General features: G+C 37.9%; 1 protein-coding gene across 1 annotated transcript; it reads left to right on the top strand.

Moving 5' to 3' along the window:
- The first annotated feature begins 2,690 nt into the window (after nt 1-2,690).
- Nucleotides 2,691-19,254, top strand: LOC113067876 (sphingosine kinase 1-like). The gene is made up of 5 exons (XM_026240370.1): nt 2,691-3,426; nt 14,238-14,387; nt 16,363-16,457; nt 16,532-16,647; nt 17,896-19,254. Exons 1-5 carry the CDS (start codon nt 2,964-2,966, stop codon nt 18,614-18,616), a joined length of 1,545 nt encoding a protein of 514 aa, XP_026096155.1. The 5' UTR covers nt 2,691-2,963; the 3' UTR covers nt 18,617-19,254.
- Nucleotides 19,255-21,928: the final 2,674 nt, after the last annotated feature.

The raw sequence follows: 21,928 nt of genomic DNA, 5'->3' as shown, positions 1-21,928 counted from the left end.
GTTTTTTTATTGTTATTATTATTTTTTAATTATTATTATTTGTCTCACTTAAAAGATTCATAACATCAAACAATTTTAATATTACACAAAGATAGAGCAAAATGCAGTTTTGAAATAATGATTTCACTTATTAAAAGGAAAAAGCTCTCCAAACCTGTCTGCCCCTATGTGATAAAGTAATTTATATAAGTAATCTAATAATCTCATAATGGTTGTGCGATGCTTTGCAGCAACAAATGCAATCAAGTGTTTGCAATAACTGGCAATTATAGTCTTTAACATCTCTGTGGAGGAATTCTGGCCCACTCTTCTTTGCAGAATTGTTGTAATTCAGCCACATTGGAGGGTTTTCGAGCATGAATGAACTGTTTAAAGGGGGGGTGAAATGCTATTTCATGCATACTGAGTTTTTTACACTGTTAAAGAGTTGGATTCCCATGCTAAACATGGACAAAGTTTCAAAAATTAAGTTGTACGTTTGAAGGAGTATTTTTGTTCCAAAAAAACCTCTTCCAGTTTGTCTCAAGTTTCGGAAAGTTTTTTTCGAGTATGGGTCTGTGTGACGTTAGATGGAGCGGAATTTCCTTATATGGGTCCTAAGTGCGCGTTCTTCTGCCAGAAGAGCGCGCGCTCCCGTATAGCAGAGCACTGAGAGGCTGAGCACAGACATTCATTCACTGATCAGAGCGAGAGCGTCGCGAAAAGTCACAAAAGAAGTGTGTTTTTGGTTGCCAGGGCAAGACAACCCTGCACAGATTACCAAAAGAGAAATAGCATTAAGGGACCAGTGGATGGAGTTTATTTTTACAGAGCATCAACGGAGTTGTGCAAGTGTTTTTGTTTGTTCCCTGCATTTCGGATTGCACATCGTTTATTTCTTAAGGATAATGCAGTCCCAAGGGAAAAGGGTCACGATTGTGTGTTGGAACCACATGCGGTGAGTAAAACTGCTTCAAATATCTCTGTGTTGTTAACTTAGCTATCAGCGCGTAAGCACATCAAGTAAACAACATGCGATGTTGTCATCAAACTGCACTTTCCACATGTACAGCTTAAAAAAAAAAAAAAAAAAAAAGACGACATAAAGTGGAACTTAGTCATTTTCCAAAACCGCTAAGCAAATATATACAGTTTCAGTACATAGCACATAGAGACGCATTTGCTGATGCTGCTCTTGTTAAATTTCAGCCTCTGGATCTGTGTCACAGCTTCCACACGCTCTCAACTCAAAAGCCTACTGGTGCTCGTGATTCTTTAGCTCCGCCCACACATCACGCCTCCAGCAGCTCGTGTTTTTCCGGGAAAAATGGGTACAGACTATCTTTCACTTATAAATATAATAAAAATAAAGACTTTTTGGAGTTATGAAGGATGCAGTACTACTCTATAGGTACTCAAGATTAACAGGATATTGAGTGAAAACGAGCATTTCACCCCCCCTTTAAGGTCATGCCACAGCATCTCAATCAGATTTAGACTTTGACTTGGCCACTCCAAAACCATAAAGGGCTCATATGATGCGATTTCAATTTTTCCTTTCTCTTTGGAGTGCTACAAGCTCTTGGTACATAAAGAAGATCTGTAAAGTTGTAGAGACTAAAGTCTCAAATCCAAAGAGATATTCTTTACCAAAGTTTAGAGTCAACCACACCCTCCTAAAACAGCTCGTTCAAACACTCCCCCACATCTCTATGTCACTATGTGGGAAGATTTGCATAACACCGCCCAAATGTTCATGTAAGTACATTTTCATATGTAAAGGACTTGCCACTGATGAGTCAAATAGTTTTGAGCAGTGTGGAGTAGAGCTTGTTGTTTGTCATTTCTCCGATCGCACATGCGACATGGTTTTATATTCACACAGTGTGATATGCAACACAACGTGTAAAAAGAGAGTATAAATCATTATAATCAGTTATTATGTCCTCACTGGATGATAAAAATACTTCATTTGTAAAGGTTTTTGTTGGTTTTGTCTCATCGCACAGGGACATGGCATTACAGTATGGTGAGGGGCGTAACATTTCTGTCACACGCTTGAAATGTTTGGCCAATCAGAGCACACCTCGCTTTTCAGAACGATGAGTTTTGTAAAAAATCAACCTATTTCAGAAAGGCGGGGCATAGAGGAGAAACAATAATGTACAGTATGTGGAAAAGAATGTGTTTTTTGAACCATAAACCACATAAACATATTGCATTACACCAAATAATGTTATTTTTAGCCGCATCATATGACCCCTTTAATTTAGTTTTTCTTGAGTCATTCAGAGGTGGACTTGCAGGTATGTTTGGGATCATTGTCCTGCTGCGTAACCCAAGTGTGTTTGAGCTTGGGGTGAAAAAAACTGATGGCATGAATGTATTTCATTTTATTTTTGCATATTTTAATCATTTAAGAACTGTGATTAACCACATTATTTTAGAAAGCTGAGTAGATATATTGTACTATGGTAGTACTATGTTTTTATTGACATTAATATATCATAATATTCTTTTAAATGTTGCCTATTATGGTAACTGTGATGTTTTTGATTGGATATGTGTTATTGTAGCAACATTGTTATACTGTAATTTGATTAATATTGTAAATTAATGTTAATCTTGTCTTTATTACCTATTATTTCTTTCCCTATTTGTTATATTTTATTTCAGTTATTTCAAGTAACACGTTTTTCCACGTTTTTTCTTTCTTTTTTTCTTTTGGTTTAGTTGATTAATAATCTCTCTCTCTCTCATGTTCCACGGTAGGTAAAGTGTTAATTCATGCACACAGGGTCATGGTATTTGTTCAGAGATCACAGTCCTCACACAGTTCAATCAGATCTCAGGAGTGTCCTGTCCTGTCCCGAGTGTCCCGGTCACGCCCTTAGCCTCCGTTATTTTAATGTCATGCCACTTTTCCGTCACTAGGGAGAGATGTGAACTCTCTCGCCCGCGCGCACACACACACACTCGTGCACATGTGTTTAAAGAGCGTCCCGCGGAAGCACGCACTCACTGCAGCTCCGTCCCGCCGCGGGATGGATGAACCGGACGCGGCGCCTCAGCGGAACGGGTCCGCCGCGGGCGCGCGCATGCACGGTTTGTTCACGGACGCGGACACCGGGCGGCTCACAGTCGCGCTGACTCTGTCGGACAGCTGCCTGACGGTCCGGAGGATCGACTGCGCTTCACCGCCGGAGCACCTGGACCTGCGCGACTGTCTGGGGAGCCGCGCGCACCGGGGCGAAGCACAGGGTGCGCAGCTCTGCGTGTATTTCTACCCGTACCGGCGCCGCTGGATGGTCTCGGCCCCGGTGCGCCAAAGGGACGAGCGGCGCTTTCGACTCGGCACGGAGGAAAGCGATGAGGACGCGAGCCTGCGCGAGGCGCAACGGTGGGCGCGCGCCATCAACACCGCGCGGCGTCCGGAACACACGCACGGTGAGAAACCAACTTAATACGGAGTTCAGACTCTTGCTCACTCTATAGACAGGTGAAACTGTGTCTTTTTCATCAGCGTGCTCGATAACACTTTGCAACAGGAACATCAACAAACACCCTTCTACAAAATCAATCAATAAACAGAAACCATTACAGAAATCATGTTTTCCACTACAAATACCATAACAAACCATCAACTTAAAACATTAAAAAACGGTTTCCTGTAGCGAGTTTCAGGACATATTCCATTAGGATTTACTGGATTTAACAAGCTACTAAGAGAGGCGACCAATTACCAGAGACCACAGTGTCCATTACAGTTTCCATTAAAACCAATCAAATCCCCATTAAATTCCACAGTCTGTGATGGTTTCTAGTTTACTTCTTCATTTTTTTCAGTAGGGACAGATCTTTAAAAAAGAAGATCATGCTATAGCATGGTTATTTGCAGATATATCTTGTTGAGGTTCACTGTCAGTGCCATGGCACAGAGACATGTTCCTCATTCAGTGTTTGTATTTGATCATCTCTGTACCATGGCACTACCACAGTCCTTTAGTAAACAGGTTAAATCCAGCTAACAAAATGTGTTTTGTTAGCATTATGCTCTAAATGTTTGACATGCCTGTTCCCTGCGTTCACACGCGGCTTCGCCTGCTCGGTGTGTGATGATGAGGTGTGACGGTTTGCCAGGAGGAAAATATGACAGCTAGATGACACGCTGAACTAGTCTGACCTGCTGCATGACAGCCGTTACTGTAATTAATGTGTTAAAGCTCTAGACCTGAAGTGTGTGTGTGTGTGTGTGTGTCATCTGATGGAGACACACGTGATCTTGTTGTGGTAGGATTGTGTAAGTGTGTGAGATGATGCTCAGATGTGAAGAGAAGATGCTGAGAGGACATGAGTTGTCACCCGCAGACATATGGGACACGTCCATCTCCATCTGTCCACCCTCATGTCCACTACTGAGGGGTTTAACCCCGTGAAGCCTGACGCCTTTAGACCTCATGTGTGTCTTCTGTTGAGTATCACATTTGATTCATCAGGCTTTTATGGCTCATAGAGTATAGTGAGAATATGGAGTGGGAAAAAAAAAGAGTAAAATTATATTTAAATGCTTAGTTTTATAAACAAAGATATGTAGTTTCAAAAACTGTGATCCTATACAATACAGTGATACCTGGAGATAATAATAGTTCCTCAGAAGATCTGAGATGTTTTCGAGGTTTGGGAAGATCATTCCTTCTCTGAGGAACAGTGAAAGTAAAGCTTCTGGAAACAAACACTGCTCAAAAGATTTCACAGCAAAAACCCACATGAAGCACGAGCTGAAGCTGGACGTTTGCACAATAACGTGCTAATAAAGTCTAAACTATCAATCAGACGACAGATGGAATGCAGTTTGTGAACAACAGGTTTTTCTGAGTGGTTTTGATGATGCTGATCATGTTTTAGAGGCCTAGCAATTTGAGTATACACTATACAGTTGGCTTACTTTGTATGAATGGTGTTTTAAAATCAAGCATCACTGTTATGTTTTCTTTAGACAGCATAGTTGTTTTATGCAACAACACAAATCTGTTCTGGCATCATTTAAGCAATAGATACTGTAATTATGCCAAGCATAAAGCATTCAGCTGTTTTAATCTTTGAGCACATACAAATAGGACAGACTCTTCCTGCAAGTTTGGTCTGATGACAGTTTCTCTGTTTGTGCTATAAAAGCTGAAACACACACCGGAGACTCGGTCCCGCACAGATCGCTCGTTCCAGCAGATATCTGATCAGGACGAGACACATCTGGGCTTCTAGAACTGCAATGAGGAAGTTCTCAACGATGAGGTCGTTTTTAATGATTCTAAGTTCACCATGGCAACTCGGAATTCTAGTTTGAGGAATAGTGAGGTACAATAACGAGGACAAACAAATCTCTCTCCAATGTGTTTATGAAAAAAAGTGCTGAACAAATCCTCATCCTCAGGCTGTCTAAGATGTAGAGGAGTTTGTCCCTTCATCAGATTTGAAAAATGTATCATTACATCAGTTGCTCATCAGTGGATCCTCTGCAGTGAATGGGTGCCGTCAGAATGAGGGTCAAAATAGCTGATAAACACATCACAATCATCCACAAGTAATCCACAGCACTCCAGTCTATCAGTGAATGACTTGTGAAGAGACAAAAGAGAAAAGCTGTATGTTTGTAAGAAACAAATCCATCATTAAGATGTTTTTTTTTTTTTGCATGGTAAACAAATAACGTAAAAACTAGTCCATAATCCATAATAACATGTAGTGAAAAAGTCCATCCTGTTGTCTCTCACATCACCGTCAGTCTATCCACATCTTTGACTGTTTTGGCTTGTAAATGGATCTTAATATGCGCAGATTTCTCTCCTGATTCAGACAAGACAAATGTTCCTCTGAAGGCAGCAGTATTATGGATAATAAACTCGTATTTTATTCAGAATCAACGGTTTGAAGTTAAAAACCTCTTAGTTATGGATTTGTTTCTTACATACACACAACTTTTCACTTCACAGGATGTTAACTGATGGACTGGAGTGGTGGTTTTGTTTTGCTTTTAATCATCTGTTTAGACTCTCTGACGGCACCCATTCACTGCAGTAATTTTGAGTTGTGGGTGAACTTTTTCTTTAACACCTCGGTAAGAGGTTTGTTTGTCCTCACATTGCACTTAATAATGAAAAGAATGAGCCAAACCAAATAACTCCTTACGACAAACTATCTCTGCAAAGACAGAGAGTTCATAACAATGCATTTTCATCAACGTGCGTGCATATTTATGATGGTTGCAACCTCTGTATTTCTACAGTTCTTTGAGTATTTCTGCAGCCCAAGACAGTTGTATTTATACAAAATTAAAGACAGCGATATCAGTGTCTGAGCTAGATATCGTAAATAGCTCTTGACTAAGTCTAAGTTACTGTAAGATGTGAACAAGTTCAAGTAAATTTATATAGTCTTTAAAATGATGCTGAAAATTCAGGTTTGAGCACAGAAATAAATTACATTCTAAAAGATATTCACATAGACGACAGCTATTTTGAAATTGTAAAAATATTTCAGATTAATAGTGATTTTACTGTATTTTTATCACATAATTGCAGCCTTGGTGAGTGCCTCTCTTGTGCATCTATCTGAGCATCGAGTGAGGGCCACTGGTGAGTTTAGGAGCAGTCCTACAGTGTTCAGGTTCAGGCACATCATCTACTGCTCACAGACTCGGTCACACTGCAATCATATGTTTAATTGATGAGCTTGTTCCAGCATGTGTGATCCGCAGCAGATGATAATACACTATTTAACAGAATACATGTATTTTAAATGAGCCTCTCCTGTAAGGAGAACTGTCACATGTGAAGATGCCCAGAAAATAAATGCAAAACATGATTCATTGTTCTCTCTGAGAGCCGAGATGCTCAAACCGACAGATGACGGCAGTGTAAACGGTATCTGGGGCTGTTTTTATAGAGGGAGGGTTTGTGCTGTGTGTCCTAGAAGTTTACAGTACTTCAATGGAGATATTTAAAGAGGGCGTATTGTACATTTTTTTATAATTTTAGGCCCACTTCTAATGTTTTTGTTTGCACATAAACAGTCAATATTTCGTCCTATATTTCCGTCCTCTGCCCACGGTCTGTTAGTGAATCCATACTGCACACTGAACTGGAAACATGATCCGAATGAATGATTTGATGTGTCTTTCCAGGAGTAAGAGCGTGCAAATGATTGTTATCAGTCTGTGTGGAAGCAAAGGCATGTTAATGAGGAACCGGGTCGATACGGTGAATGCTTTCGACGATAAAAACATTGGATTTGTCAAAGTTTGCATTATTATATTTATACAATTGTAAACTACACAAGTATATTTTAAAATATGTAAATAACATTATAAAAAAAAGCAAAATTACATTGTATATTGTGATTGATAATAAAGCCATTTATATATATATATATATATAAATTAAAATTAAATACATTTAAATTAAACTTAATTAAAATGATTAAGAAGCAAAGAAAATTAAGCAGTAAAATAAAATAAATAGAAAATTTTGAAAAATTAAAATAAATAAGACAAATAATATATTGTATACTGTGATTGGCAATAATACATTTAAACCAATAAAAACTGTTGTTGTTTTTAAATAAGCATAACAAAGCCATTATAAGAAACATTGAGAATGTAAATAAAATCATTTACAAAACTAAATATTTTAGAAATGTAACGGATAAGTTATTTGTTTTTATTCCTCTTTTCTTCATGTTTTGTCTTCCACTTTTGTTGTATCTGATTGTTTGTCTGCGTTGTTTTGTATGTTTAAAAGAGAATAAACGAACAATTATAATCTGATTAAAAATGTAAAATAAAAGTAAATTAATGTCAATAAATAATTTATATTCTGATTATTTAAGATTTAATTAGAATGTTAGAATTAGAATTAGAATGTTTTATAGCACTAAGCATAACAATATTATTCATATATAAAATGATATATAATTTGTTTTCCAGTCCTTGTATTTTATATTTACCCGCACTAAAACATCAATACTGATTCATTTCACTGTCAGTTAGTAGACCCAGTGAGTTAAGTGAAACAGATAAACAGTGAAACAGAGTCTGTCTCTTCCATAGGCTTGCACGTTCAGCTCTCGAGCGTTCAGCTGTTAATCGTTTGCGTTGGTGCAGAGCGGAGAGTGTCATTAGCTCTGCTCTGGCTGAGCGTTTGCTGAAGATGCAGTTACTGACAGACACTCGGCTTGTCTGCTGATGCTGGACACATCTGTGTGAGTTATTCCCTCAGGACTCCAGCACAGAGTGTGTATGGATCTGTATCTTCAGGGAAAGCCTGAAGGGCCTCTAGTGTTTCATCTGCGCTGCCCTCTGACCTCTGACCTCTTGACCTTTCCTCTGAGTGTCATGATGCTGTCAGGCCACATCTGATCACACTCCCATGAGCCCCTCGGCCAAAACACGCCGCCCATCATTTATTGTACATCAGCTGTGTGTCACCAATCTACTGCGGAAAATCTGGAGTAACGATTCATTTTCACGTGGTTTTAAACCCAAATTATTGTCTATATGAAACAGTTTTGTAGTCTTTTGTAGATGATTAAATCTATTGTTGCTGGTCACAATATACAGCATAATATTTAATATATTATTTTAGATTTTTTAAATTATGATTTTAAAATAATTTCATTGAATTTTGTATTTTATTTCCTTTATATTTCTATTGTATTTAATTTATTTTGAAAATATTTATTTAAAATGTTTCATGAATTAATTTTATAATGTAATATGTTTTTATTCCATCTATTTTTAGAATTATTGATTTAAAAAAATTTTAAATGTATTTTTTATATTTATTTTTTATTTATTTAAAACTTTAACGTGTTTATTTATTTATTTAAATTTTCTTAAATTTATTTGGATTTTTTATTTAAAATATTTAATGTATTTAATTAATTTATTTTAAATTTAAATGTATTTGTTCTATTTACATTTATAACTGTTATTCATGTATTTATTTATATTTACAATTATATTATTTTATTTAAATCACAATGTATTTATTTATTTATATTTAGAGAGATTTTATTTAAATTTTTTATGTTTCATTTTAAAGTAAAATCTAGAATATTTATTGTGTTTTTTTTCTGACATTGATTTGATGCAGCTTAATGATGCATTTCACACACACACATAATCACAGTGATGACACATGCATTAATCCACATGACTGCTAAATTATATTCCACATGATTATTATTCAAATAATCGTCTGATTAACGAGCTGAGGGTTAATGTCTCTGGTTTGGAGGCTTTAATTATCCGTGCCAGTCAAGCGTCAGTGTTCATGATAACAGCGTTTCGCTCTCCAGCTTCATATTTCATGATGAATGTGTTCTCAGGCGTTTCAGATGTTGATGGATGAGAGTTATTTTACGCGGCCTCCATCTCTTACAGCAAGGTCAGTGAGACTTCAACACAAAGAAGGGCCTTCTTGTTTCATCTGTCTATAACTCTGGTGATCGTTTCTCTAAAGAAAGTCATTTACGCCGCCGAATGATGTTTGAAGCCTGGTTATTGTCATCACGCAGCGGTCTCACAGACACACAAAGACATTCATTACACAAGGACACGCTGAAACACACTACATCCACAGTGAATGAAATAATGAATGAAGTGAATGAAAGCTGAGCTGCTTTAGTTTTCATGTGACAGCATGTATATATATATTCTACTAGTGCTCAAAAGTTTGAAGTCTCCTCTGTTCACCAAGGCTGCATTTATTTGATCAAAAATACTGTAAAATAATAAAATATTATTACAGTTCAGTATAAGTGTTTTCTAAGTAAATGTATGTTCAAATGTATTTTATTCCTGTGCTCAAAGCTGCATTTTCTGCATCATTACTCCAGTCTTCAGTGTCACATGATCCTTCAGAAATCACTCTAATATCATATCATTTATACATAGTGACAGTGATATAATGTAATGATGTGGAAATGGTTTCTTAAGATCTACTCTTGCTTCTGATGTTTTTGGGGAACGCAGCTCTATGAGAACAAACACTGATTGAACACAGATCAGCAGCGAACGCTGTCTGTGATCGATTGCTTCTGTCTTTCAGGATTTGCGTGTTCTGATGAGCAGCAGAAATAGAGAAATAGTTCTATACAACACAAGTCTATTTGTCCTTTTAGAAGTATATTATAAGTATATATTTTGATTTTGTTATTTTGTGGACCGAATTTCTTGAAAGATACAATTTTTGATAAAAAGGCACTTTAGAATCGATATTTTGATGTGAGGATCGATCCATTCAGTTCAACATCAGTATCGAAAGTCTTGATATTTCGGATCGAGCCGCCCGTCCCTTCCTCAGATACTGGGGTGCGTTTTAAACCATATTAGTTTAAACTTCTGAGTGCACACAGACAGAAAGCGTTGTGTGAATACTAAACTAAGTTCTCTTTCATGTCTTATTGCGCTTGAACCGTGAAACACACACGAGTTACAGAAACAGTGGGCTATGTCTGTGAAAGTAAACAGCTGGGAAATAAATCTCATGTTTATTTGAGATCTGTGTGGCAGCAGTGTAATATACAGTAAATAAATCATTAAATCCACTGCTCTGTTGTCTCCTCTGAGGCTGTGTGCTGGGCTCGTCTGTGCAGCTAAAGACAACATTAGCATGTTAGCATGTCTTTAGAGCTGCTACACCACTGTCGCTTGCGAAATTAAAATTATGGCACCTTGGGTGGAAACTTACAGATTAAGGGGTGGTAATATTATAATGAGATCCTTTCTGTGTCACTAGGGGAGTGGAAGCAGATGCGCTGTTGATTTTATTAATTTATTATTTTTCACAAGCTTGCAGAAAAAGGCTCACCAATAGTTACTGGGTTGGCAGCTGCACCTGGGCCCTGATTATAGCAGTTCAACAGAAACAAGGCAGATTCTCATGATATGTTAGTTTTAAAGCATCTAAATACAGACTTCCTGTTTTCCTGCCGTTTGGTTTTGTCATGAAATATGACCTGTTCCTGACAGGTTTGGTGAGATGCATGGGGAAGTCTTCAGATACTTGTGGTTTTGTGTTTGGATAGATTGAGGCGTTCGTCCTGGCGTGCGCGCACACACACACACACACACACACACACTCGGTATCTCCTCAGCATATGTTCACAGTTCAGCAGCTGTGATGCTGAGAGCTCCACCAGTGTGAGAAATGAAGCACACATTCATCTCTCTCTCTCTCTTTCAGTAAAAATAGATGTCTATTTGTGGAATCGCAGACATGCTCTTTTTTTTTTTTTGTTCTTTGGTTTTGGATGTAAAACCATTACTTCAGTTTAAGCTTTAAAACTTTGTGCAAGACTCCAGACAGCTAATCACATTTAACCATTCCAGCCTTTAATGAAGGAAAACCACATTGTGTACTTTATCATTTTATTTGTTTCTGATGTCTACTTGTAATATTTGTCAGGGTTTCTAGTGCCAAGAAAGCTTATTTTTCCTTGGACAAATGTGGCCCTCGATCACACCAACATAATTAAATGTGCATGGTTATTATGTAAATGAATCATGAATATTTATGAAGAAATATATGCTATTTAATATTTATTGTATTACTAAATATTATTTATGAATATTGTGTTTATTAATATTTTATACATTCATAATGTATTAATTTATTAAATATGTATTTATTTTTAGTCGCTTCATTTAATGTTTTATTAATTATTTTTATAATTTTACTTCACTTATTTATTTATTTCCTTTCTATAAACTTTAAAGATACATTTAATTTATTAAAAAGTTATTACAATTTAGACGCATTGCATTATTTATGTACTTATTTTAAATCATTTTATACAAATGTATTTATATATATATATATATATATATATAGCTGTCAAGCATAATATAACAATCAAAGATTTTTCCATAAACAAATTAGTTTAATCTACTAATGTATGATAGTTTTTAAATATTTATTGTAACTTTTTTTTTGTCCCTGATTTAATCAGTTCAGTTCAGATGAAAATAGAAAGTACTAGTATGAATACTATTTAGATTTAAATGCTTTTTAGGTGATTTAATGATTATAATGATTGTATTGTGATATAAAAGTATTTATTTATTAATGGGAATGTTATAAAATGCCTTCCTTTCCTTTAACGAGTAATGTTCTGAGCTTGGTTCCCTGTGTAGTCATCTGTCTGGTGTGTAACGGGTCTGTTTTGATGTGTTCCTGTGTGGAGCTGGAGTCTCTGAGGTTTGCTGTGATTTCAGGCCTGAGGTTGATGACGCTGTCAGAGACTCCGCTGCTAATTAGACAGTGTCAGTGTGAATCTGACGCTGAATGTTAATCAGTCTCATTGTGAAAGCGCTGACACTGAGTGTGCGTGGCTGTTGTTTTGTGAGTTTGTGAGCGCTGGCATCGATGCGTGTGATCCGACACCCGTAGGAGCTCATTACGGCCCAGAGCCCCAGAGGATTCTGGGATACGGATGAAGCTCCTGCTGCTGCTGGATGTGAACCTCTCTCAGTCCACAGGAAGTGGCACAGATCGTTTACTAATGCAATAGGTCAAGCACTGCACTGAGTGTTAAATGATCTGGAGCAGTGTCACCAAAAGCTTTGAGATGCTTATTGTCTTTATAAAACCATTGCATTGCTTTTTATAGATGATTTAAATGTATTATAATTGTGAATCACAATATACAGTGATATTCTTTCAAACTGTTTCTTTTTTTGCATTCGTTTGTGTTACTATTGTCAGTTTGGAGGAATCACAGAAGCAGTGCTCATCAATCATTTGTGTTGAAGTGAAACTGTACCATGAGTAAAGGTCCAGGACCTGTTTGAGACCTTCAGGTGTTGCTCTGTCTTCATCTCTCTGAACGTGTGTCACCTGTCACCCGGGTCGGTCGTCCCGTGAGGAAACACCCCCCGGATGATTGTGTAATTCAGATTAATGCATCACAGAATCCAGGCGAACCGCATCTGTTTGTGTCTCATTTGGGAGTTTGTAGCATTAGCGCTGCCATCTGTTAGCTGTGTTCCCACCCGAGGCCCCGCACACTTTTTATGATATTTGTCAAACATTAAACCTCTTAAAGAGAATTATAATCATGTTTTCAGCAGCTGATTAAAACCTCCTGCGGCACAGATATTAAAACAAACAAACCAACGGAAAATGAGTTCTGCAGGACAATCTGACAAACCTAAAAATATCTATTTTTGAATTAAATTGTTTCATTGTAAATTTTATGTGAATGCATTTCTTCCCAGTCCTGTTCCTGTGGGAGCGTGGGTTCAGTTCCCAGGGAACACACTTACTGATGAAAGAATGTATCGCCTGAATCCACTGTAAGTCGCTTTGGATTAAAAAAAAATCTAAATACATATGTAAAATAAGTATTAAATATTAACCCATTCAAGTTCACCCAGAGCAGTGGACAAGTGCACACACGCACACACACATACACACACACACACACACACACACACTGTGAGCTGCCGCACCTGGGGATCAGTTGGGGGTTGTGTGGCTTGTTCGAGGGTCTCACCTCAGTCGTGGTATTGAAGGTGGAGAGATCGCTGGATAGTAACTCCCCGCACCGATGATACCTGCTGCACCTGAGACTTAAACCCATGACCTTTGGGTTACAAGTCCGACTCTACCCATTAGGCTACGACTGCCCCTCGACAATCAGTAATGTAAAAGAAAATAAATAAGCACCAAATATGAGTAAAAATTAGCATAAAGCTTAGTACCCTTAGTAGAAAATACATCATCACATGGTTAAAACATGAATTTTAAAGACTTTACCAGTGAAATATAGCATCATACTTGCATTTATTTTATTTAATGTTTAATTTATATTTTATTACTTCATCTATTTATATATTTAAAATGATCATATATTTTATATTTGCTGTGGGTAATTTTTAAAAAATATTTTATATTTTTATTTCAATTTTATTGAAATTTAATTTCACATGAGTTCAGGATCAACTCAAGCACTCAGAAACACAACATTTTACATGTAAATGGTTTTAGTATTTTATTATATTTTTATCATCCATTTTTTTCTTATATTAAATTCAGATTTTATTTTATTTTATACTTGATTTTTTTTATTGCATTATTGAATTTTTTTATTTTTATATTAAATGATTCCTGCACTCAAACACAAAATGTTCATTTATATGATTTTTATCCCGTATGTAAATGTGATTCTCTCTCTCTCTATCTCTCTCTCTCTGTCAGGTGTGTTGTTCTCTGAGGTCCATCGACCGTGTGGCGTGATGGTATTGGTCAATCCTCAGAGTGGGCGGGGCCAAGCCATGGCTCTCTATAACAGCCACGTTCAGAGGATGCTCACCGAGGCAGATATACCACACACACTCTTCATCACAGGTGTGTAAAACATACACACACACACACACACACAAATGAATTACACATGTTAGGTTCCCAGCGTTCTTCAAAGTATGTTCTTTTGTGTTCTCCAGGCTGAAAAAGGCAATGATACAAGTAAAAGATGACAGATTTATCATTTTGGACTCTTTCTGGTGACTAGCCTAAGTAACTTGAATTATCCTTCCCAGCATATGTTTCCTCAGACTGTGACATTAGTCGATCGGTCTTTATACTCAGGTGACAGCTTCATTCAGAAATCTCTCGATCAGTCCGAGAGCAGAGGAAGAGCTTCAGAGTCTGACCTCGGACAGAGAAACACACTCACATCTGTGTGGGTCTGTTCATACATCATCAGTGAATGTGAGGAGTGTGTGTTTGTGTTGTTAGACGTGTGTCTACATCAGATGAGCATGATTTACTCTGCCCTTTATCTTCCCAATGGATGAATAGAACAGTAGATGTAAAGACGGATCGATGAAATGATGGATGAAGGGATGAATAGACAATTATTTTCATGACATAATTTTTGAATAAACACATACGTGTTGGCATCACTAGCCTCGAGGGTAGTGCACTGACATATAGAGCGGTTGCATTTCAGGCGTCCCGGGTTCGAGTCCTGGCTTGTGGACCTTTCTCTCTCCCTCTTCACTTCCTGTCTCATATACTGTCCTGTCCTAATGAACAGGGAAAAGACACCAATAATAAACTAATAAAATAATAATAAGCACACACACATGTATTAAAGTAATAGGATTCTGGGCCAGCGGTGCTTAATTGTCATGAAAATATTAATAATATTCATATTTTCATGTTTCCCCTGCGGTGGATAAAGACGTCCACTGAAACAGTGCCACTATTTGTCTTGGGAATGAAGCAGACATGTGCTGTGTGAGTGTGTGTGATCTGTAATGTGGATCACTGTGATGCTAACACTCCACACTGAAGCCAATGAGTGTGTGTGTGTGTGTGTGTGTGTGTGTGTAGTGCGGTCACAGCTTTAGGCTTTTCTGCTGAATCAGTCACTATGAATCTTCTCTTCTGACACACACACACACACACACACACACACACACACTCCACACAGGTCAGACCGTGACACTTTTACAGCAGTTTTGTGCATCTTTCTTGTGCTCTGCTGCATCTAACTTAATTGTTTACATTCATTCTTTTAGCTGATGCCTTACGCAGCGTACAAATAAGCAATATCACAAGCAGTTCGTCATAAGAGCCAGTTCTGTTCAACATCAGGAGGAGTAAACAACTACATGATGTTCACAAGTCTGGGGACTAATGTTTTAACAGAAGTCTCTTCTGCTCACCAAGGCCGTATTTATTTGATCAGAGATACGGTAAAACGGTGAAATATTATTACAAATTCTACGTGAACGTATTTTAAAATGTCCTTTATTTCTGTGATGTAAAGCTGAATGTTCAGCATCATTACTCCAGTCTTCAGTGTCGCTGCTTAAGATTATTAAACATTTCTGATGTTGAAAACAGGTTTTCATATTGAAATATTTTAATATATATATCGTAATCATAATATTTTAAGGGGGGAATTTTCTTGACACACTTTATCTTTCAGGATTCGTTGATGATCAGAAAGTTCAAAAGAAGGTCATTTATCTGAAATCGAAATCTTTTGTAACATTATAAATGTATTTACTCTTGATTCAGTTTAACCTGATGTACCAAAATAACTAAAACAGAAATAAAAAATATAAACTAAATAGACATATGTAAGACAAGTAAATATGAATGAAAGAATAAATAAACAAAGGTGGCAAAAGATTTCAAAATAAATCTTATTCAAAATATAAATACAATCAGTGATGCTAATAACCACTGAGTGAGTGTATATGAATGAGGGTCTCAGCAGGTCTGTCAGCTCTTCTTGTTAAGATCGAACAGAAGAGTCTGTTGTATGAGAGAGAGTGTGCTCACGGGACGGGTGTCTGTGATCTTACAGAGCGTCAGAATCACGCGCGGGATCTGGTGCGGAGCGCTGACCTGACGCAGTGGGACGCTCTGCTCATTCTGTCTGGAGACGGACTGCTGTTTGAGGTCTGTGCAGCTCGCTTCTGTCCTTCTGTGTGTGTGTTGGGTATTCAGCTCATGTAAGTCTGTGTGTGTTTTAGGTAGTGAACGGTCTAATGGAGAGGCAGGATTGGGAAAAGGCCATCCAGACTCCTCTGGGAATCCTGCCCGGAGGTTCAGGAAATGCACTGGCTGCGTCTGTCCATCACTACACACGGTGAGCCAATCAGAGCGAAGAGAACCGCCCACCCCTCCGTCTGATTGACATGTGAAGAGACCAACCGCATTTAGCTCCTCTACATGATGTTTAGAGACCAGGACATATGAAAGCCTAGATTACAACTCTGGCCAATGGCAATAAATTATGGCCAATAACAAGAAATATACTATTGTTATTATTATTTCAATGAATTAATCGAATTTAAATGGTAACAAATCCAATATTAAATCTCTGGCCAATACTAATCAATTATGGATAATAATAATAAAAAAAAAAATTATTATTATTATTCTATTTAATCTATTAATTGAAATTGTATATATTTTGTTATGAGACCAAAACATTCCTAATATACAGTATATTGTTCGTTTCAGTTGGATATCTCATTCATTTATCATTGAATGATAGCATTGACTCAATGCCATAAAAACTGCTACGTGGTTCTTCGGAGAGCGACATAAGCAACATATGGTCCAGTGGAGCGACATTAACTGAATAAACTCCTTTAAATAAAGTAAAGCATGTGGTTTTCAGAAAGTATGTGTTTTCTGGATCTCTGATCTAGAGTCTGTGTTCATATAGAAGCAGAATAATAGACTTTGTTTGGTTCAGTGATCTCCATTAAACTCAACTGTTGCGGATTCGTTTAGATGTTCAATTTAAAGTTTGCGAGAGTCATTACCGAGAGTCATTAGCGCGCGCGTTTCTGAGAGCGGAGTCTCTGAGGGGTTAAACTCGGAATTGCTTTGAACTAAAGAATAAAAGTTCGGTTCTGCTGAGAGAGGAAAAACAAAACAAAAGAATGCATTAATGACTCACTAATGACTCTCATCCGATCCTTCAGAGAGCAGGGTTTCAGGTGACTAGAGCAGCAGATAACATGAAACACTCGATCTCTGGAGAAACACGCGGACTTTAACCTCATTAATAGACTTATTTCTATTCATGAAGATGAAGCACACTCATCAGTACTCGACTCACCCGAGAAATGATTGAACACCCGGGTACTTCAGCTCAAAACACCCGCTCACATCCCGCGTTTGGCCAGTGTTGGACGTGTATTAATGAAGCACAAGCGCCTTCTACTGGTTACAACACAACACTGTGCTTATTCAAAACACTAATAGTCAGTATTTAAATAATGCTAAAGTAACACTGCTATGGAGATGTTTTTATGAACAGCTGTTTGTAAATTGATGCTCGTCAGTGCAGTGGTGTGTGTGTGTGTGTGCTTGTTCTCTGCAGCGCGTCTCCGGTGTGGGGTGAAGATCTGCTCACCAGCTGTGGCTTCTTGCTGTGTAAGGGTCTGGTGTCTAACCTGGACCTGGTCTCCATCCGTCTGTCGTCCGGTGCCCGTGTCTTCTCCTTCCTGTCTCTGGCCTGGGGCTTCGTGGCCGACGTGGACATCGAGAGCGAGCAGTTCCGGCAGATCGGAGCGCTGCGCTTCATGCTCGGCACGCTTCTGCGCCTGGCCTCCTTACGGGTCTATCAGGGAAAACTGGCCTTCCTGCCCGCCGAGAGCAAGAGCGGACCGGACTCCGCGAGCTCTCCCCCCGCCGACAGCCGGCTGCCCGACCACCTGCTCGCCCCGCTGGAGCAGCCCGTCCCGCGGGACTGGACGCTGGTGGAGGAGCGGGAGTTCGTCCTGGTGCTCGCCATGTTCCAGTCGCACCTGAGCGAGGATCTGCTGGCGGCTCCGGACGCACGCGCAGACGACGGGCTCATCCACCTGTTCTACGTGACTGCGGGAATCTCGCGCGCGGCGCTGCTGCGGCTGTTCCGGGCCATGCAGAGCGGGACGCACCTGGACTGCGGCTGCGCACACCTGGTGTACCGGCGCGCGCGAGCGTTGAGGCTGGAGCCGCTGAGCGCGGCGGGCGTCATGACGGTGGACGGGGAGTGCGTGGAGCACGGGCCCGTTCAAGCGCAGGTGCACAGAGGAGTGGCGCGCCTCATCTCCGCGTGAACCAGCTACAACCGTTCAAGGGTCAGATTAGAATTAGAGCGCAATTCCATTCCATTTACCAACAGTGCGCACTTTTAGGCGCTAAGTCTTCACTGTGCATCCTGACAGACCTGTTTTAACGCCAAAAGACGGTTTACGCTGGCGGAAGCTGTTAGTAAATCTGGCCCTTAAACGGGAAATCCTTTACCTGAAGCAACCGCACAATCCTGACTGGCTGCCGTTAAACTTGAATTTAATGTTCGTTCGTTTGTTTTATTGAGGAATTGTAATTTTGAGTGAATCTCACTAAACCAGGTGTCCCCCAAAATTAAAAGGAAAAACGGGAAATTAAATGATATTCTTTGTGGGTTACAAGATTGACTGTTTTTACATTGACATTGTGTCCCTGACATAAGTGTGCATAATTTAAATATGCAAAAAAAATATTTCTTTTCTTAGATTTTTTGGAATGAAATGTGAACTTGAGCCGGTTGAGAGTCATCCCTCCTGATGCTTGTTCATCTGAAAACATGTCTAGGTTGCATTTCACCCCACAAAAAAAAGAAAAAAAGAAAAACATATTTTGCATTAGAAAAATGTAATGTTTTTACAAGTTTACATTAATTTTCCTGACAGTTAAACATATTAAACTAAACTATTTTTTTGAAACATATACATGTTATCTACAAAATAAGGTTGATTTTGTTTATGCAAACAAATAAACTAATAAAATACATATTAATTTTATTTGCCTTTTAAGGTGAAATATGAGCCTGGCAGGTTGTGATTTATTTTTGGGTCACACTTCACTCTAAAAATCAGAAGAAGGAAAAAAGAAATGCATTACTTTAAGCAAAACATTATTATGAATTGATTTTCTATGAGGGAAATATGAACTGAACAAGTTAAGATTCATCATCTCATGTCATGTCCAGATCACATTTCACCCCAAACAACAAAAGAAATTACATTTTGCATTAGGAATTTTTTTTTTTTTACATTGTGACATTATTTTCATTCGTCAAGCATATTATTTCCTAAATAATAATTGAAAACACTCCCAATGCAAAGCTTCTTCATTTAATACAAAATATGTTGTTGTTTTTTATGCAAAACGCAGTTCCTTATTTCTTTGCTTGTATTTTTGGAGTGAAGTATGAGACCTGTCATCTCTGAGGTTTGGTGAGTTTCATGGTCATCTGTATTGTGCTGGAGTTTATGCTGCTGCGATACACCAATCTTGATTTTCAGAAGTGCCAATGTTGAAAATATGATGACGTTGTTCATCTTAATGTTTCTATGATATAAATCAGGTTATGTTTATTATCATTTAAGAGCGGTTTGACTGTCAGTGTGTGTGTTTGTGGTGAAGCCTCACCAGCCTCCTGCACCAATATATCTCAAAATCATCTCCAACAGAGTCTGAAGGTTTTATTATGCCTGCCGTGGACAAGCCATTATTTAAAATATAAATACTAAAATGAAAAACAGAAATATTTTCCTTCTAGCCATGAACTGTTTTGCTGTTATTAGCTATTATTAGCTGTTTCTCTATGTACCGAACATTCTGCCTTCAGATCCTCCTGGGAAATTAATATCTTTCATCAAAAACATACAAAATAACTGCTAAATATGCTGTATTGTTGATATTGTAATATGCTCAATGCCCCGTTACTGAAAGCTTGTTTTTCTTGAAATTCTTATTAAACTATTTTACATTTTAAAAAGCTCTTATAAGACACAAAACCTGATTCGCTTCTGGGGTCAGACAGATTCTAACATTACGATTTTAACTTAATAATTTACAAAACAACAAGAAAATGCACAGATGTTCATAAAGAGCAGTAATTGACGGTATGCTTATATCAGCATCAACTTAGTTCATATTCATGGCATAATTATTATTTTTCAAATCAAAACTAATCTTTACATCTGTTCAAGACTCTCACTTCCTGGGTGATGTCATCAGTGAAAGGTTAAGACATTTATTAAATGAACATCCATAGCCAAAGCTGTCTGCTTCGTTGTGAACTAAAACATTTTTAAAGTTGTGAGCTTATATCATTTTAGTCTGGCACTGAGGTTCTGGGTTTTAAAACAAATGATATTCAAGTATTTGCATTAATAAAATTAAATAATAGCACAATATCTTAGATGTATTAAAGCTAAAATGTCAAAATATCAGTGACCAGTCCTTTTACAGTAGAATTTTTTTCCGGCATGATTCAGGCTAATCATGACTGAAAGGTTTAAAGCCATAGCAATGATCAAACATCCACAGAACATGTTGTGTTGATTTGTGTTTAGATGACGTTCTCTAGAGTCTGTAACTGTGTGACTTATTGAATCAGAGTTGAAATGATGTAAACAACACTCCATATTGTTTTTTATGGTAAAGGGATTATATCTCTTTGCGCAATGATTTTGAGACATTTGATTTTTGCACAATACTGTACGTGACCGGAGGTGAACAATCAGAACATAAAAGTGCTTTGATTTATTTGCAAATTAAAAAAATGTGCGTTTGATTGTAACTGTACTGTGATATTTAAGTAGCACTCTATGTACTTGAGATATATATATAAAAATATGTTCTATATTTTTCCAAAATGATACATTTTTATGAAAAAAAAGAGAAATAAAATTTCAGACGGTAAACGCATTTATGAGTACATGTGTTGTTTTTATGTTTAAGATGACGTGAACACAAAAAAAAACTAATTTATAACCAATATAATTACTTTTAGAGTGGAATGATAATGTAAGCTTCTTCGAATTTTCTTGGTTTAAGAAATATTTAATGTTTAGACCTTTATTATTTGGGAAACCTTTTATTATGGACCAAAACTCTAAAAAGTTATAGAATACCTGTATTGAGGGGATTATCAAAGTTTCAGGCTACGTTCACACTGCAGGCTGAAACAACCCAATTCAGATTTTTTTGCCCCTATGCCACCTGTATCTGATCTTTGCATGATAGTCTGAACGACACAGATCCGATCTTTTCAAATGTGACCCAGGCCACTTGGGTATGTGGTCCTGAATCCGATACGAATCCGATCTTTTGAAATGCGACCTCCGTCTGAACGGCCACGCCACATGTATCCGACCCGTACATCATTGATACGCTACAAACGTCATAATTCTGCATTGAAGTAGGCGGGAACGAGAAAAGCCACTCACATCAGTATCCCACCACTCCTGGCTGCGACTCTGCACCAACACGTTTCTCTGTACCGACGTTGCTAACACTGCTCCACAAAACGCCATGGCCAAAAACCTTGCTCTCCTCCTCCTTTTTAATTTTCTTCTTAAAACGAGAAGATTGTAATT

The sequence above is a fragment of the Carassius auratus genome, linkage group LG28B, assembly GCF_003368295.1.
Source record: "Carassius auratus strain Wakin linkage group LG28B, ASM336829v1, whole genome shotgun sequence".
Taxonomy (NCBI): Eukaryota; Metazoa; Chordata; class Actinopteri; order Cypriniformes; family Cyprinidae; genus Carassius; species Carassius auratus.
Note: the sequence above shows the minus strand (reverse complement) of the source record. Positions and strands in the feature narration are given on the sequence as shown.

Coding starts and splice junctions, on each gene's coding strand:
- LOC113067876 (XM_026240370.1), top strand. CDS start 2,964: ATGTGTTTAAAGAGCGTCCCGCGGAAGCACGCACTCACTGCAGCTCCG. Junction 14,388..16,362: donor ACACACACTCTTCATCACAG/GTGTGTAAAACA, acceptor GTGATCTTACAG/AGCGTCAGAATCACGCGCGG. Junction 16,648..17,895: donor TCTGTCCATCACTACACACG/GTGAGCCAATCA, acceptor TGTTCTCTGCAG/CGCGTCTCCGGTGTGGGGTG.